The following is an 18,524-nucleotide window of genomic DNA, read 5'->3' on the forward strand; positions in this document are numbered from 1 at the left end:
ATGCTGAAGTTTTTATTACCTGCTATTGTATTGACTTGTACCTGTCACATACACAGCTGAGGTTATTGTGTGGGCTGGACCAATATTCTGTCTTATTTACCTGGAACTAGGGAATGTGACCTGATATGAGCTGTGTGTTCACCACACTGAGCTGTTCTCACACGTTTCAATGCATTGACTTCACTAGTTTCATTTTGCACAAAGCCGTGGGAGAACAGGGATAGAGCCTGGGGGGTGTGGCCAAATGTTGCTGCAGCTTTGTGAAGTTTGGAGACAACTTTATACTGTGTCAGTTTTACCTAGTTTTGCTTAAATGCATGATCATGTAAAATGCATCTGTGCCAGAGAATGGGTGACGTGGCCTTGTGTGGGTTACACGTCACCATACGCAATGGGTGACGTGATCTTGTGTGTGGGTTACACGTCACCACATGCAATGGGTGACGTGATCTTGTGTGCGGGTTACACGTCACCACACGCAATGGGTGACGTGATCTTGTGTGTGGGTTACACGTCACCACACACAATGGGTGACGTGATCTTGTGTGCGGGTTACAGTCCATCTATAGTGTTCACCAGTGTTCTGGAATGTGCCTATAGTGCTCTATCCCTTACTTCGTGGCCACATTGCGGATCCGCAGGATGTCACTTAGGTACTATTTGTGAGTGTGCATATGTGATATGGTTCTATAAATATGATCTTTAGAAGATTCATAAGGTAGAAAGGAATTAAAGGATTTCTACATCTTGTGTGACGTTTGTGGTGCAGAGTTTAGCATTATTATACAATCGGAACTACACAATGTGTAGTACACATACATTACTTTCTGTAAGGGAACTAGTATTCTTTCATTTATGTAACATATTGGGAACTTTTCTTGTAAATACATTTAGTTCTGTCAAAACTGGTCTATGGGGTAAACTTTTTCTGCCCTTCACTCCAGTGTGATCTATAATGGACCACTTAAAGTGTGTACTGGATACTTAAGATATTTTCTTACATTCTACAAATTCAAAACCTGCACACAACCCCTAATATCTTCATTACAGGAGATGGGCAGCACGGTGGCTCAGTGGTTAGCACTTCTGCCTTACAGCACTGGGTTCATGCGTTCAATTCCCGACCCATGGCCTTATCTGTGTGGAGTTTCTATGTTCTCCCCGTGTTTGCGTGGGTTTCCTCTGGGTGCTCCGGTTTCCTCCCACACTCCAAAAACATACTGGTAGGTTAATTAGCTGCTAACAAATTGGCCTTAGTTTCTCTCCCCCTGTGTGTGTGTGTGTTAGGGAAATTAGACTGTAAGCTCCAATGGGGCAGGGACTGATGTGAGTGTGTTCTCTGTGCAGCGCTGCGGAATTAGTGGTGCTATATAAATAGATGATGATTATAATGATTGGTGCCCATTGGTAGGCTACAACCTGCCTCAGTGATGTCACTGACTCCTACTGAGGTGATTGGCTGAATTGCCTTGAATACAGGTTCAGCCTACAACATGGCTGCCTCCACTGTGTGTAGGGCACAGGAGCACTTTACACACTGCAGTGTTTGTGGTCTGAGGTAACATTTTCCAGTTTTTCTCTTTTCCTGCTGTGTAACACGCAAAGACACTTTACCGACAACGAACATTTACCATTTTTGTGCCCACCACATCCTACTTAGAAAACTGTTTCATAGACTGTTTTCTATCGATTTAAATACATTTGACAACTTTTTGGGATACTTTTTTTTTTTTTTTTCCACCCCAGAGACATTTCATACGTATAAGGTTATATATTAACATTTCAGGTGCTCATATATAATCTTCTATTGTCTCTGATAAGCGGAATCGCAGAACTGTTTCCTCCCTTGTGCAAGACCTCCAGTGTAAGATCTATTTGTGCTGCTGGTAGTTATTGTCCTGGAACGGCACAAGGCTGTGTAATCTGAGTGCAGTGATCAGTGAGCAGGGTGCCTGGGGATAAACCAGCACATTCTTGGAACGAGGCCGACAATTGATCAGCTGAGAAGCCCTCCAGTGTTTGCTTTCTCACCAGTGTGTTGCAGAACAGTGTGGAAGTCTTTCTCGAGCCGCGCTGTGGTTAAATGCAGGGATTCACATAATCACATTTAATATTCGCTTCCCATCTTTACATCCATTCAGTCTTTCCTTCCTTCCTTCATTAATGAAGCAGCTCTTCCTGCCGGCTTTGTGGTCAGAGCTAAACCAATAACTGGAGCCGGTCCTCTTGGTCAGGTGCCACCTCATGAATCTCGCCTAATGACGCTGGGCGACGCTCACCGCGCTAGTGGTCAATGCCTTCTTCATAACAGATGAATTGTTCAGGCCTTGAAGTGTGTGTCTTGTTCGTAAGGCCATATATCTAGTATTTCCTGTAGATTTTGCTGCCTCTCTGGCTCATTCTAAAGACCACTTGTCCTTTCCCCTAACACTAGCAATAGCAAATTAATTGGTTTATTTGTACCAAACCAAGAGGGGATTGTCATATTACATTCAAATCCATGGCTGGGGAATTGTACGGAAACATCGGGGCCACGACTTGTAATTTCCTTCTTACAAGACGTTCTTGTGTCTTTTATAATTGCTAAACAAGAACTAGATACACATCCTAATCTGCACAATCTCCTGACACACTTACACTCGATTCTCTAAGGTTTTTCTCCCGCAAAACAGAGCAGGGCTTTGATGGCTTTGTATTATACACAAAAAACGTTATGAAAACCTGTATGAAATCATTTTCGAGTTTTCAAGACACTTAAATGTCTTTTGTTATTGTATCGCGTCATCTGTTTCTTCTTAACTAAACCAAAGTTTGGATTTTTAAAAAGAAATTTATCTGATCATGAAGATTGTAATATGGGATAGTTGCACTTCAATCTGATGTTACTGTAACATTCAACCTACAACAATGCAGTTAGTGTAATTTTTACAGTTCTGTCTACCTTATTTAAGTGGGATGGGGTTAATAAAGTAGAGGAATGGGTAGGGGGCCAAAATTTGGAATGTCTTTCCATAGGAGGGTCATTTTGGAAGATCTATTAAGAGAGCCATTTCCTAAATCGGGGTACGGTTTCTGCAGCATTGGCATTTAATTGTCTATACTAGTCGAACTGATGTCATCGTAGAGTAGAGTCATCATTGAAATCGGTCGACCAGCATCTAGTCGTATTGAATATTTGTTCAAATACTAACATATATAGAAACCCACAATTTTACTTTTTCATCTATGAAGCTAACAGGACTTTCTACTGCAGCGGTGTAATTATATAATAAGGTATTACAACCCCCTTCACAAACCGCATCTCGATTTGGGTCAGTAGAACTCTTCAGCCTTGGGCCTATTAAATCCGCTTACTGATCATATTACGCAGTGAATATGCAACCATTTATATCAGTTCCTCCCCATAGGAGCTTACAATCTAACATACACTCTATGGTCAATTTAGTTAATCTACCAGTATGTTTTTGGACTGTGTGGGGGAAGGGAACTGTAGCGTTTGGGGGAAACTCACGTGGAGAACATACAAATTCCAAACACGTTCCTGGCTGGAATCGAACCCAGTGATGGGAGGTGGCAATGCTAACCACTGAGCCACGGTACTGGATGAATTAAACAAATCTATTGGGTAATATATTGGATTTGCAGCTGTGGAAATGTTCTGGATATGTTTGGACTATTGATGACATTGCACCAGCTCCTGTTAGTACTGTGGACTTTTCTAGTGTAGATCTGTAAGCCAAATGAATTTGTCTTCAACTGCAAGTAGCCATTAATGTAACTCAGACTTTGACATACAGCAGAGAAATCTGTTCTAATGCATGTTTTATTGCAGACTATTTCTCACATTTTACCATGACTTGGAATAACGGAGCCTTGGGCCGCGGTTATTTCATCCCATCGACGGCTCCCTCAGCACTGTCACAAGTTGACGTCTACTCCAGTTAAAGCATCAATTCTTTCTCCGTGCATCCTGTGCCTGATTTATATTGCATTTCCGCTGATAATTCACAGTACAGTTCCGAGTTCCAGAAGTGTGACAGCTTGTAGCTTGGCTCTTTGTTATGCTGGTGGACATTTGGTTTCAATTATAGAGGAGTATTCAGCCAAAACTGAAGACCACCTTAGAGATAAAATTGAGATTTTCGTGAAACATACCAGAGAACGAGTTTAGACGATCGGAAATTAAGAGGCTGCTCTGAAAGAAATGCACAACCCAGTCCAAAAACAGGGGATTATGAACTTTGAGGGCTCAGATTGCATGATAAACCCATTAAGGGAGAAACTGCACATCTCGGCCTAGACCTAGTGTCTAGCCCCCTCCTTTATTAGACACCCCCAATCCCACCATGCTGTCGAGGTGGTGCAAACAATCCCACTGCTGTTGACATGGAAAAATCATTGGCAATCTAGCCCTTGACCGCCACACAAGCAGGACATTCTCTACTGTCCTGAATCCTCTATCTCCTGCGGATGACAAGCAAAGTGATCTGTCCCAGCTGCAGGGTTAGAGCAGACATTACCACATCAGCTTCACCAGATTCATTTCATTTGGTAGGCCTTAGCACCTATTATCAATGTTGAAAGATTGCAAGCTTCTCTGGTTAGGGAGCTCCATCACTAATTGCCATTCCTGCAAAACTTGATTCTTCAATCATTGAAGTAGTATAAATCTACATACTGTAGATTTATACTACTTCAGTGATCGAAGAATCAAGTTTTACTGCGGGGAATGTCTGGCACTGAGACACTGAAAAGATGAAATCCCAGCGCTCTGCGCAGAGTCCAAAGACATATATGTGCTCAATTTTTAATGCTGTTCTTAAAGAGAAACCATCCTCAGTCGTCAGAAAGAAGTTGTTCAGCAGCTATATACAACAACTCAAAGTAAGCTGTTCCAGGTACCGGTGATGGAGCCTGGTGGTGGCAGTGACTACTGTCCTACAACAGGTTCCCAGTTGGCATTTAGCCGGGAAATGTGTACCTGGCTCTGGGCAGTTGGTGATTACGGGCGCTGTGCTAGTTCCGAGCAGTTGGTGATTACAGGCGCTGTGCTAGTTCCGAGCAGTTGGTGATTACAGGCGCTGTGCTAGTTCCGGGCAGTTGGTGATTACGGGCGCTGTGCTGGTTCCGGCCTCTGGGCAGTTGGTGATTACAGGCGCTGTGCTAGTTCCGGGCTCTGGGCAGTTGGTGATTACGGGCGCTGTGCTAGTTCCGGGCAGTTGGTGATTACGGGCGCTGTGCTGGTTCCGGCCTCTGGGCAGTTGGTGATTACAGGCGCTGTGCTAGTTCCGGGCAGTTGGAGGATTACAGGCGCTGTGCTAGTTCCGAGCAGTTGGTGATTACAGGCGCTGTGCTAGTTCCGGGCAGTTGGTGATTACGGGCGCTGTGCTAGTTCCGGGCAGTTGGTGATTACAGGCGCTGTGCTAGTTCCGGGCAGTTGGTGATTACGGGCGCTGTGCTAGTTCCGGGCAGTTGGTGATTACGGGCGCTGTGCTAGTTCCGGGCAGTTGGTGATTACGGGCGCTGTGCTAGTTCCGGGCAGTTGGTGATTACAGGCGCTGTGCTAGTTCCGGGCAGTTGGTGATTACGGGCGCTGTGCTAGTTCCGGGCAGTTGGTGATTACGGGCGCTGTGCTGGTTCCGGCCTCTGGGCAGTTGGTGATTACAGGCGCTGTGCTAGTTCCGGGCAGTTGGTGATTACAGGCGCTGTGCTAGTTCCGGGCAGTTGGTGATTACGGGCGCTGTGCTAGTTCCGGGCAGTTGGTGATTACGGGCGCTGTGCTAGTTCCGGGCAGTTGGTGATTACAGGCGCTGTGCTAGTTCCGGACTCTGGGCAGCTGGTGTGTGTAATAAATAAATAAATATAAATAAATATACATATGACAGGAGAAATCCGATACAGCTTTATTGGCGCCCAGGTTATTTACATACATGTACACACACTTGTGCTTTATGGTAACGTTTCAGTCTAAGGTAAAAAAAAATTAACCTAAGTGTTGTATGAAAATAATCTTAAAATGAACATGGATCACACATTTGCTATTTGTATGAAAGTGTTTTTTTAACATCTTCATCATAGCGAGAAAACTCCCAAATTATGAGGCTTAAACAATTACACTTCTGGCTGCATCTCATTGCTGCGTGGTGGCTCCGATTACAAAGAGGGAACTTTACAGAAATGTGAACTATAAGTTGGTGAGAAGATTTTGCCCTCCTGTTCTGTGTGAATCACACTGCCATCACAATCACTAGGAGCATTGAGGGGGGATTGTCCTAGGAGAGCTGCCTGTGGCCCTTTGGGGCGGATATACAGCCCCCAGACTGCCTGTTGCCAATTCTTTTCTATTATTATTTCTTTCCCTCCCACACACTAAGGTCCATTTTGCCAAAGCCAATGAACCTACCAGTGTGTTTATGGACTGTAGATGGAAACCGGAGCACCGGATAAAACACACAAACACGGAGAGAACATACAAGCTCCACACGTATAAGAGCCCTTATACGAATTTCACACTGTTTTTGAAGACATGTGAATGAACTGTTACTGTGGTGAAAGGGTCACTATGCAGTTTGCACGCAGTGTCTGCTGTTTGGGAGCCATGGTGGATTGTCCCCCTCGTTCCTTTCCTCTTGTCTGTAAGCCCAGTCTATAACACAGGAGACGTTGGTTTTTAATACTCTCTTGGAGTCTAATCCGGAATAATTTCATATGAATGTTCTTCACTTCTCATTAAACTCATTTTCGGTGCACATATCCTATTTCATTTAAACCTTTGCACACAAACGTTGGTCCAGAACAGCCCATACATACAATGTATACCAACTTTATATGTGATGTATGATTTAGATAACCGTGTTCTCTGTTTTGTTTCAGTGCTGATTCGAAGCTGTTGGAAGAAGCTACTATTTCAATTTGCAAGTCACTAAGTAAGCACTCTTGTATATCTTGGCATTGTGTAACACATGGGTAACTGGATAGCGTGCTAAGGAAATGTTTGGCGTTGGTTAACGGTTTATTTTTTTTATGTAATGTTTGTTCCTAAAGGAACAATAAAAATGTTTAATAGCATTTTGCTTTGCATCAGAATGTGTCCAGCAGACAGTTAATTGCTTCTTCCACCGCCTCACAAGAGCTATGTAATGCCTGTGTATCCCTGCTTACTGACTGCAGTGTATAGAGCATGCTCAGTATGTCACTTACTAGGAGGAACTGCAAGAGGATGGGATAAAGAATACACAATGATCAGCCTCTTATCTTTATCAATGCAACCTTATCTTTGTAGGCAGAAGGGCTAGTGGTGGACCAAGAGAACTAGATAAGTTTTTTTTTTTTTTTTTTTTTTTTTTTTTATAAGCTCTATATGTGCCCGTTGTAGCCATTACGGATGAATAACTAAGTCCAGGGCTGTTTTTTTTTTTTAATAAAGAGGCAAAAAGGGGCATCATGACAGGGAGGACCATCCATAGGGGATAACCTGCTTCTGCTCCCTCGTGCCCTAGGAAGACAAGATCCCTTGTTTCAAAGAGGGGAAACTATTATCAACAAGTTACTGTACCAAAGTGATCAGTGAAATAGTAATATGAACCCAGTGGCCTTTATTTTAGCCTTTTATATAGTCTTTACATTAGTCCATGTCCTAATACATACAGTTTTGGGGGACCAAGAATGTGATATCTACCCTGGGTCCGCCAATATCTTAAAGCTGCCTCAGTAGCAAAAATAAGTATTAATACCACTGTATAGGTCATTGGTACGGCCTCATCTAGAATACTGTATTCAGTTCTGGAGGCCATATCTCCAGAAGGATATAAATACATGAGAGACTGTACAAAGAAGGGCAACTATAATGGTACATGTCCTACAGCACAAAACTTACCCGGAAGGACTAAAAGATCTTAATATGTATAGTTTGGTGCAGATAAGGGAAAGGGGGACATGATAGAAACTTTCATATATATCAGGGTTATAACAAGGTACAAGAGGGAAACATTCTACAAAGGAAGAGAAGTATTAGAACACGAGGACATGTACTGACACTGGGGGGAAGAGAAGTATTAGAACACGAGGACATGTACTGACACTGGGGGGAAGAGAAGTATTAGAACACGAGGACATGCACTGACACTGGTGGGGAGAGAAGTATTAGAACACGAGGACATGTACTGACACTGGGGGGGAAGAGATGTATTAGAACACGAGGACATGCACTGACACTGGGGGGAAGAGATGTATTAGAACACGAGGACATGTACTGACACTGGGGGGGAAGAGAAGTATTAGAACACGAGGACATGTACTGACACTGGGGGGGAAGAGAAGTATTAGAACACGAGGACATGCACTGACACTGGGGGGAAGAGAAGTATTAGAACACGAGGACATGTACTGACACTGGGGGGAAGAGAAGTATTAGAGCACGAGGACATGTACTGACACTGGAGGGAAGAGAAGTATTAGAACACGAGGACATGTACTGACACTGGGGGGAAGAGAAGTATTAGAACACGAGGACATGTACTGACACTGGGGGGAAGAGAAGTATTAGAACACGAGGACATGCAGTGAGACTGGGGGGAAGTAGGTTCAGAGGGAATCTAAGAAAAAACTACTTCACAGAAAGGGTAGTGGATAAGTGGAATCGCCTCCATCAGAGGAGGTAGAGGCTAATACAGTAGAGTAATTAAAACATGCTTGGGATGATAGACATAAGGATATCCTTACAAAGAACTAAGAATCCAATAGGGTTTGAGGTTACCATAGGTTAAACAATGGGGCACTGTGCAGTGACATCACTAGGAATCTAAACATGAAGAATTATTCAGCGGTTGGATAGTGCGCCATGCCTGAGTGATAGTTGTTTGATTAGTTGCATTCTCAAGAATACAGGTTCAGCCCACAGAGGGGCTGCTTCCACTATGTGTGCAGGAGATGTTTATACTTTTAAGGCCTCCGATAATCATAACGAATGTAATGTGACTGTTGGGTACTGGTTCAATTCACGGGGGAGAAGACATAGACTTTAAGTCTCTGTGTCTGAATAGCCGCTGAACTGAAAACTTCTCTTATTATTATTATTTTTTTTTCCCCCGCTCTACTTTTTAGTTGAGAACAACCCAAGAACAGGAAATCTTGGCGCTTTAATTAGAGTGTTGCTATCTCGGACTAAAGAACTACAGATATCGGCGGAATGTCAGAAGTAAGTGCAGGAAATTACTCTTAACAGATAAAATCCAGTAAATAAAATAAGAGACCATCTTTTAGTAACCTTCTTACAGAAGAATAGATAATAAAATAGAAAAATAGATGGACTGACACCAAGACTGTCCTGGGTATCGGGCTTTTTATGCCAGGTATCCAATGGTGCTTTGATCTGATTTTTAAAAGGCCAGTGAAACTGCATGTCAAATGCTGATACATGTAACACGTGATTATTTACTTGTGTTTGGAAGGTCATTGGAGGTCACTCTATTGGATATATTGTTTAGATATGTAGTGCCAGTCTTATTACACAGCGCTGTATAGAGAATAGCGAATCATCCACAACCATCCCTGCCCCATTTGAGCTTACAATGTAAATTTCCTACACCCCCCAGAACTCTATATAGATATGTTCAGATAAAACGTCCATCTAATTTCATGTGTAGTAGTTGTCCGTATGCCCCCAATACCTGCACAGTGTGCTGGCAGATTGTAACCAATCCACTCGTAAGGAATTAGTCACATGACACAAAATGGCTGACACAATGTCCTTGAAAATGTAGGCTTCCACTTGGAAACGGAGACATCAGCGAGGAAGTAAAAGGCAGGACCTGTGCTCCTTACAATGCGGTTTATCAATTGTTTGGGAACAATTAACATCACCAATGCCCTTTATTTCCGTTTGTTCCCAGTGAATTGATAGGTTACACCCTCGAGTATTGGTTCAGCCAACAAAATGGCTGCCTCCATTGAGTTTAGCTGAAGCAGGGAGCTGCAGTGATGGGATTATGCACATGAGGATAAATAAAGTGTTTCTTCCTTGCAGTCAGCTGTTCATCTGGCAGGCTCACAATGCCCTGTTCATCATCTGCAGTCTGCTGAAAGTCTTCATCTGCCACATGTCCGAGGAGGAGCTGCTCCTTCACTTCTCCTACCACACGAGAGAGCCCGGCTCGTACGGTGAGTCACAAGGTGTGTAGTATTAGTGAAACATTAGGATAGGATACAGCGCTCCTTATATGTATGTAGAGCTGCCAGAGGAAAATAGGGAAACCCCTGTCCCTAAAAACAAATTGTGAAAAGTAAAGAATTCCTCGGCGCTGAGTGACATATGTGGCAGGGAAGACGGTTTATTAAGTGACACATAAAATAACCGTTCTGGCCAGAACAGAGTATACAGTGACAAATAAGACACAAAATATTAGTGTGTCGGATAGTACACACTCCAGAGACTGTAATGAATGGTGATTGGGAACAGCACAATGTGAAAATCCCAATTGGACATAAGCAATGTACCCATAATACAATCGAAGATAGAGCGGGAACTATAAAGTCCAAATGGCATTGGGTAATGTTGAATAAAGCTCACAAATCCAACGGGCAGCAAAGTGGTGTCCAGACCTGTAATGAGCCTGGAGAGTGTCCGCTCTTTAAGGCTATGTGTGTCTTAAATGCACTCTCTGAATAAACACAGTGGCGGAGAGTCTGTGGAGTCCAAACAACAGGCAGTGTACGTCCGAGATAATGTCAGGTGGGAGAGGGACTAACGTTTTTGCTGACAGTCTTTCATTCCGGTTCCTCACCTCCCCTAAGTGGAGCCGGGGAGCAGCGTAGAGTAGAACTTGCAATGAACAGATGCGGCTTCAGCGGTGTGCGCATGCGCAGGATGATGCCGGCTTCCCAGCTGTTTACGTTTTCTCCTCTCCTCTCTCCCATGCTTACGTGGCAGGTCTGCGTCCCGGCAGCGGGAGCTGTGAAAGAGGATTGTAGATGGCACTTTAAGAGTGCACAGAGCAGGATTCAACGTGTAAATAATAATAGAATGGTTTGACAATGTTGATAAGTAGTGAGAAGGAATAAGCCAGCGCGTTTCCCCCGCACTCGGCGGGCTTCATCAGAGATGTGGGTGGGTGTTACAGATGTTCCTAAAGTAGGCAATCACTGTAATAGATGGCCAATCACAAACAGGGGAATGGTGATTGGCAGATGTTTCGTATTGCGTAAGTTTATAGTCCACAAAACAGAGGCAAATAAACAAGAACTGTATAAACAGTAACAGTAAAAGTGAAAATTCGTATTATAATTCGCAAATGTAAATCGGCAAAAAGTATGTAAGCAGTAACCATGGAAATACTGCCAACAATTATATAGTCTGAAATAAAATTGAAGAGCATAATCTAAAAAAGCTTCATATCATTGAGAATGGGAATGACTTTGTCTGAGGTGAGGTTTGGAGGTAGACTGGCATCGGGGCATGTCTCTAAAAAAAAAAAAAGGGAGGAGCTGGCATTGTACTGTGTGGATGAGGAATGGTCATATACGGAGAATTCCTGGGTGCTGGGCAGTTTGTCTAGAAAGGAGGTCCTGAACTTCTTTATGTCTTTGGCAATTGAAAGGGCCCCCCTGGATTTGGCTATGAGAGTGTAGTTGGAAACTGAGTTTTTCTGTGGAAGTGTGCCTTGGTGTAGGTGAGATGTGGGTCGTGGACTTCAAGGGCTGGTAGGTCCTCTTTGGATGATTGAGTGAGGGAGAATGTTTGATAAGTAGGGATTTATTAGGATAGTTCCTCCTATAGTGTTGGTGCCTCTTCGGTGTATGGGTTTTCTCCTATAGTGTTGGTACCTCTTTGGTGTATGGGTATTCTCCTATAGTGTTTGTACCTCTTCGGTGTATGGGTTATCTCCTATAGTGTTGGTACCTCTTCGGTGTATGGGTTATCTCCTATAGTGTTGGTACCTCTTCGGTGTATGGGTTATCTCCTATAGTGTTGGTACCTCTTTGGTGTATGGTTTCTCTTCTATAGTGTTGGTACCTCTTCGGTGTATGGGTTTGCTTATGTCCAATTGGGACTTTCACATTGTGCTGTTCCCAATCACTCTTCATTACAGTCTCTGGAGTGTGTACTATCCGACACACTAATAATTTGTGTCTTATTTGTCACTGTATATGTTATTTTATGTGTCCCTTAATAAACCATTTTCCATACTACATATTTCATTTAGCGCCAAGGAATTCTTTACTTTAAACACGGTGTGTGGTCTACTCTATGGCCAGCCTGCAAGTGCCGATAATCTTCCTGCGAAATCAGTAGAATCCGCGGTGAATGCAGCTGGGGTCAGCCTGCTCTGTGACGCCAAGATAACACTGGACGTCGTCTGGCCAAGGGGCTGAGCAGCCAAATCTCCTCCAATCTGGCTCCTTATGTGTGTGGCCAAATGGAACATTCACCCGGTTGTTCTGCTTATGTGTGGTCGGCTTAAGCTATCGGCAATCACAAAAATACAAAAAATCAGTGACAAAAACAAAGAAATTTCTGAGTCTTTAACATGAGAAATAATATTTTCAGCTGGAGAACATATATATATATATATATATATGTTAACCCGTGCATGATACTAATGCATTCTAGTCAAATCAAGCTACTTAAGGTGTTAAAAAGGTTCTTGTCATGCATTTGGGGCTAGCCCAGGCCTCCTCAGGGGAAGAGCGTTACTTCCCGACGTAAGCGCCCTTTTTTAACGTGATTTTGTCCACATGTCACCACCTCATCATTCTTCTCCATCACCTCATTCTTCATCTTTATCGCCACGTCTTTCCAGACACAGGGATCTCTCTCAGCGGTCCTAAGTATCACACTCCTCTCGCTCTGTCACCTCCGGCAACCACCAACCACTCCCCACTGTCACTTCTCCTTCAAGAAATATATATATATATTTTTAAAATCTTTATAAACACTTTTAACAATTAACAAATTAAATGAACAAATTAAAAACATCTTAGTATACCAAATTTCAGCCCTTTCTGAGTTTCGTTTTTACACACACACTAAGAATTTAGTAGGTCAGTGTATTACTCCGCCCAGCAGGTGGCGCTGCAGCTTAGTTTTTTTTTTTTCACACACAGACACACGTCACTAGGCATATATATATATATATATATATATATATATATATATATATATATATATATATATATATATATATATATATATATATATATATATATATATATATATATATATATATGTGTGTGTGTATATATATATATATATATATATATATATATATATATGTGTGTGTATATATTATTATTATTATTATTATTATTATTATTATTATTATTATTATTATTATTATAATAATAATATCTCTATCGTATGTATGTGCCATGCAACTTCACACATACAAGGTCATATTCAATATGATTGTGTTCAGCAAAGGACCGAACACATTGTACAAGAAACTGTGAACTCGCTACTTTAAATGAATGTTATTCATAAACCAGTGTAGTTCTGTTAGTACCCTATAGGTGGCACTAGAAGAACTGCTCTGAATAAGTGCTATTTATAGTAGGTCAACATTATTCATTGTAAGAAAATTCAGCATTTGTTTTTTTTTGCAGAAATAAGCTGTTTACGTAGCTTTCTATTTGTAATTATTATCTAAAATGGGATCTATCTTCTATCACTCGATCAAGTATTCTAGCTCCTATCGATCGATTATTCTAGCTCCTATCGATTGGATTGATTATTCTAGCTCCTGTATATCGATTTGGATTGATTAATCTCAGCTCATTCTTATGGGTTAAGCATAGACTCGATACTTTTCCCAGAATCCTTTTCTCCTTGATAGCAGTGTCTTATTTGCACATTGTAAAATACAGTATACAAAAACATTCTCTTAAAAATCCATAAACATATGAATATAAAAGTGTTCTATGACCGTGTAAAAATGTAAAATGTTAATTTTAACCCTGTGTTCTCGCAAAAAATTATTTATTATTGAACGTTATATCGCGCCAACGTATTACGCTGCGCTTTACCGAGAAGGTTTCATCATTCACAGCAGTCCTTGTCCCATACATAAGCGTAATGTCCACCCAAAGTTGAACCATTCATATGGGACATTTAAATCCACTACAGAGGCTGTCTGTTTACTTGTCTGCAATCTTCATTGGTTAGTTGAAAGCCATAATACTGAGAAATAGTTAAAATATTGTGTTTCCCTCATGATATTATTACACAAAACATTAACAAGATCAGATCAATCGTGTACATTCTGGGACTACGCAGATAAGTACCAGAGGATTGTTTCTATAGATGATCTTTAAATAGCCCAGCATTTTGTTACCTGCTGGCCCCCTCCTCCTAGGGCCCACGCTATGTATACATTGTAATAAGTTCTCTGTAGACATTAAGCTCCATTCCGCCTCCTGCGTTTCCTCTTTCTGTTTTGCGGCGTGCGTTTCCGTCAGGCGATAGGATGAGGCGTCCGAAGTCTTTTATAATCTTATAGCCCGAGATAATCTTCTGTTCCGTACGGCATTCACGGCTCCAGCCATCTGCTCGCACTGTTTACATTGGGAGGGTTCTGCGCTCGCATCGCATTAGGGATCAGGGTGACCTGAACTAGCCAGATCATTTTGTAAAGCTTGAGAGGAAATCCTTGGAGAGTTTAGGGCGCCTTTATTGTGGTGAATACAATACATACTTTGCAATACTGAGTATATCTGAAAACATCACACGATCTGATGTGATTTCTGTGTTTGCTTTCCTGTACGGCAGCGGATTGTTTGGTTTTGCTTTTTGTCCGACATTTAGATAAATTGGTGCCTTCCTACTTGGCACTCTGTAACAGACCCTTGAAATGTTATTCAGGGGAAAGCATTAGGTCTCTGTTAATACAGTTTGGTTTATCACCCCTCCATGACTTTGTTTGCTAGCATTTCAGGTTCTGTAGATGAACTGTTGACCCGACGCGGTCAGATTTAATCTGTTTTTTTTTGTTTTTCTTTTATTTAGGTTTTTCATTTGAGCAGTTGATTGATTGTTTTGTAATTGAGCACAGATAACTTTCTTAGATGCACCAGTTGCAGAAATGAAAAACTATTCAGTGATAACTTATTTAGTGCAGGGGCTTTTGGCCTGTTCTGACCCATATAAAGTCTTGAAGTCCAGGACCCCTGGTTAAGTTTCACAATAGTAATGTATTTAGTTTCACTCTCTCTGTTGTTGGTTGCAAAACTATTTTGGGTGTGTTTCACTAGGATCAGAGATCCGCAGAGAGAGGGCCGGGAGGGGCCCTGCTCGGTGGCGGAGAGAGGGGAGGGGGAGGGGGGCGGTGCGCTGCGTCTACTCTGCGGCGAGAGAGCCGTAGAGAGGGTCTGCTTGCTGGCGGGGACAGGGAGGGGGCCTGCTTGCTGGCGGGGAGAGAGGGACGGGGGCGCCTGCTTGCTGGCGGGGAGAGAGGGGGGGGGGGGGGGGCGCCTGCTTGCTGGCGGGGAGAGGGCTGGGGAGGGGGGCCTGCTTGCTGGCGGGGAGAGGGACGGGGAGGGGGGCCTGCTCTCTGGCGGGGAGAGGGACGGGGGCGCCTGCTCGCTGGCTTTCCTCCCCTCTCTCTGCTTACACACCTTGCGGCTACTGTAATTGAATGAAGAGGCAGAGATGGTTCTATTGCACAACAAGATTTACATTACCCGCAAGATTTACATGACCACATTATTGCTCATTACCGGTGGGCGCCAGTGACCCTGATAAGTGGTTAGGAATAGGGAAAGCAGGGATGTGGAAGGAGTGTAACAGCAAGAGAAGAATTACAATTGAATTGGTCAGTAGAAATAATGAATGTAAATGTGTGTGTTATTATTTTTATTTTTATTATTGGGAGGAGAACGGTGGGCTTTAGTTTCTATCTCACTCCATATGTAAGACTATGGCTGCAAATATATCACTTCCAGCAAGTGTGTGCGGATTATCTTTTGTCGTGTCTGGCAAAGCACCAGGTTTTTGTCTAATAAAGCGTGGTGTTCTCACCTCTGAGTACCCCCCCCCCCCCCCACACACACACACACACACACAACTTCTCTGTTGTATCCTCCGTGTCCAACAACTAGAAGCACTCCTTATCTTACTGCTCATTTCACGCTTGTTACGTGCAGTGTTTGAAATAACAGGGCAGAGAAGTTTTTAGAGCCATTGAAGAATTACGAGCCTTGAGAAAGCCTCCTGGTGTTTTCCTTACCTCCCTCTCGCTCCCGTGGGAGAGGCCACGCTCTTAATTCCTCTTCAGTTTTGACAGCAGCAAAATGCTGACCCAGCTACAGAGGAAGCGTCTTATAAAATCGCTGTGCAGAATGCCCTGAGGACCCAGCGTGCCAGCTCCCTGCCACAAAAATGTTTGGCAAAACAAGGGAAAGATGGCACTCGAGGTCAGATGGACGTAAGAAGCTGCAGAATGGAAAAGTGTCCATATGTAGCTGAATCATAAAGAGACAGGGATGCGTCAGGAAGAACCGTCTGTCTGAATAGCCCATTTGTTTGAGGGTACAAGATGATCTCTTGTTGAGTAGCTGACATCTCAAACACTAATGGAAAAGTTATTAAATAGAAGTGTCTGTAATTGTAACAAGGCTCTGTTATTACAACTGAGAACAGCATTATCTGGTTGTAAGGTTGGGTAAATTCAGGTTATTCTGAGAAGATATTAAAGCGCACGCTGAGTGCTTCACTGCTGTCTCTATTGATCCTTCTGAGATGTCTGTAAGCTCTTCGGGGTAGGATTGGCTGGTCATATACATTGGGAAGAAACACAGTAATAAACAAGACTGGGTGTAACAGACAGGCAAAGTGGTGACGGGGTCCTGCTCGCCAGCTTACAATCTAAATGGAAATGGGCGTTTGATACATGAGTGTAACCACTTATGTACGGCGCTGCAGAACCCTTGTGGCGCCTTATAAATGAAAGAGAAGAATAATGTGGTTGAGGGCCACTTTTTGCATATAGCAATGGGAAAAAGTGCTTAGTGGGGGCATTTATTCCAGGCGGGGGTAGGAGGGTTTTGATTATAAAAGAATAAATGGAAGTTTGAGTGTAATGTGCATCTTCTTAACCTCCATAGACCATTGTACCACACCTCCCAACATTTGGTAAGCAGCATCAGCGTAATGAGGGCCTGGCCACACACTGGGGGGCATGGCCGCACACTGGGGGCGTGGCCACACACTGGGGGCGTGCCTAGCCCTTTTGAAGTGCTAATCTGCCCCGTTCTCTCCTTCCCTCCCCTCTCCTCCCAACCTCTTCATTGCTATGTCGAGCAGCAGTGGACAGGTAATACATCCCAAACTTCCCACCTATCAGGACAAAGCTGTCTGGATGACGGGACAGAGCCCTCATATCAGGACTGTCCTGCCTAAATCGTGACGATTAGCTGGTGTGAAGATGGAGCAGGAATTTAATAAGCTGCCTAAAGAGCTGCGTTTTCAGGGAACACTTGAATGTTTGAAGGTCGGGGCAAGTCTTGTGAAATATATGCTAGCTAGGTGACATTAACCAACTAACACTCCTTAGTGTTTTATAAAAAAAATTGTATCATTAATTGTGTATTATGTAGCTAAATATTATACCTGACAGAAGTGTTTTTATGTGCAGAAATCTCTCCTACATGTGTTACCATTATTTTACGGATATATCAGCCATTTCTAGACTCTTCCCTGTCGTGACCCACTCGGGACAGAGCACGAATGTGTCTCTGTGAAGCTGGCCATATTGCTCTGTGTGTATCATACCCTGGGGCAGGACCAGTGATGTCACAGTAACTCAGCTTTTTGACCCATATCAGATCCCATCAGGACAATGCCCTAAATATGTGGGCGGAGCTTCTGCTCTCTCTAGTGCAGTGAGTGGTGATAATTTACTATGTAACAGAGCTGGAGATAAATACCAGGGTAACGCTGAACCTTGTTTTACTGTCATGATGCAAAACTGAAAATGAGAATTTTTGGGTTTAGTGGAGATTTAAATACAGAGCACTTTATCAGAGACAAGATCTCTTTGTAAAAAAATAAACAAATAACATAAAGACTGAAGTGTTGATGGGCAGCTTGGTCATCCGCATTGTTTCAGCCCACAGAACAGCCGCACCACTGAGTGTAGGCATCAGATTTCAGAGTATTGTTATGTGTGCGTTATTTGCGGTATCCACAGACTGACAGAGAAGGGTTATTATACTAGGTCAGTCTCTGATGAGATCTGGGAGTAATAATATTGGTTTAGATTCCTCTGGTCTAATGATCAGACTCCCATTCAATGTCTACATCGTAATACTTAGTACTAATGCTGTCGCTATTGTCATATTTTATTTCTTCCTGATACAGATTCCGACATAGAAGATCTATTTGAAGAATTGCTGTTTTGCCTCGTCCACCTTATAGTTGAAGTTCCTCTGCTGTGAGTAATGTGCATCATACGTTGTGTGTAATGATATGTCAGTGTGACGTTTATAAAGGGAGCCGCCATGATGGCGTTAGGTTCCAGCACCAGGACTTCATA

At 42.9% G+C, this 18,524-nt stretch overlaps 1 protein-coding gene across 6 annotated transcripts in view; it reads left to right on the plus strand.

Moving 5' to 3' along the window:
• The window catches only part of DYM (dymeclin), a 247,205-nt gene that overhangs the window by 24,989 nt on the left and 203,692 nt on the right, over positions 1 to 18,524 (plus strand). For 4 of the 6 annotated variants that reach the window (XM_075185845.1, XM_075185872.1, XM_075185862.1 and 1 more), the window contains exons 3-6: positions 6,874 to 6,926; positions 9,103 to 9,196; positions 10,025 to 10,170; positions 18,350 to 18,422. In XM_075185845.1, coding sequence (XP_075041946.1) covers positions 6,874 to 6,926; positions 9,103 to 9,196; positions 10,025 to 10,170; positions 18,350 to 18,422 — 366 coding nt within the window. The remainder of the gene's footprint in view (positions 1 to 6,873; positions 6,927 to 9,102; positions 9,197 to 10,024; positions 10,171 to 18,349; positions 18,423 to 18,524) is intronic. The other 2 variants (XM_075185857.1, XM_075185868.1) reach the window with 1 other exon arrangement.

This window comes from Mixophyes fleayi, chromosome 1 (assembly GCF_038048845.1).
Source record: "Mixophyes fleayi isolate aMixFle1 chromosome 1, aMixFle1.hap1, whole genome shotgun sequence".
Lineage (NCBI taxonomy): Eukaryota > Metazoa > Chordata > Amphibia > Anura > Limnodynastidae > Mixophyes > Mixophyes fleayi.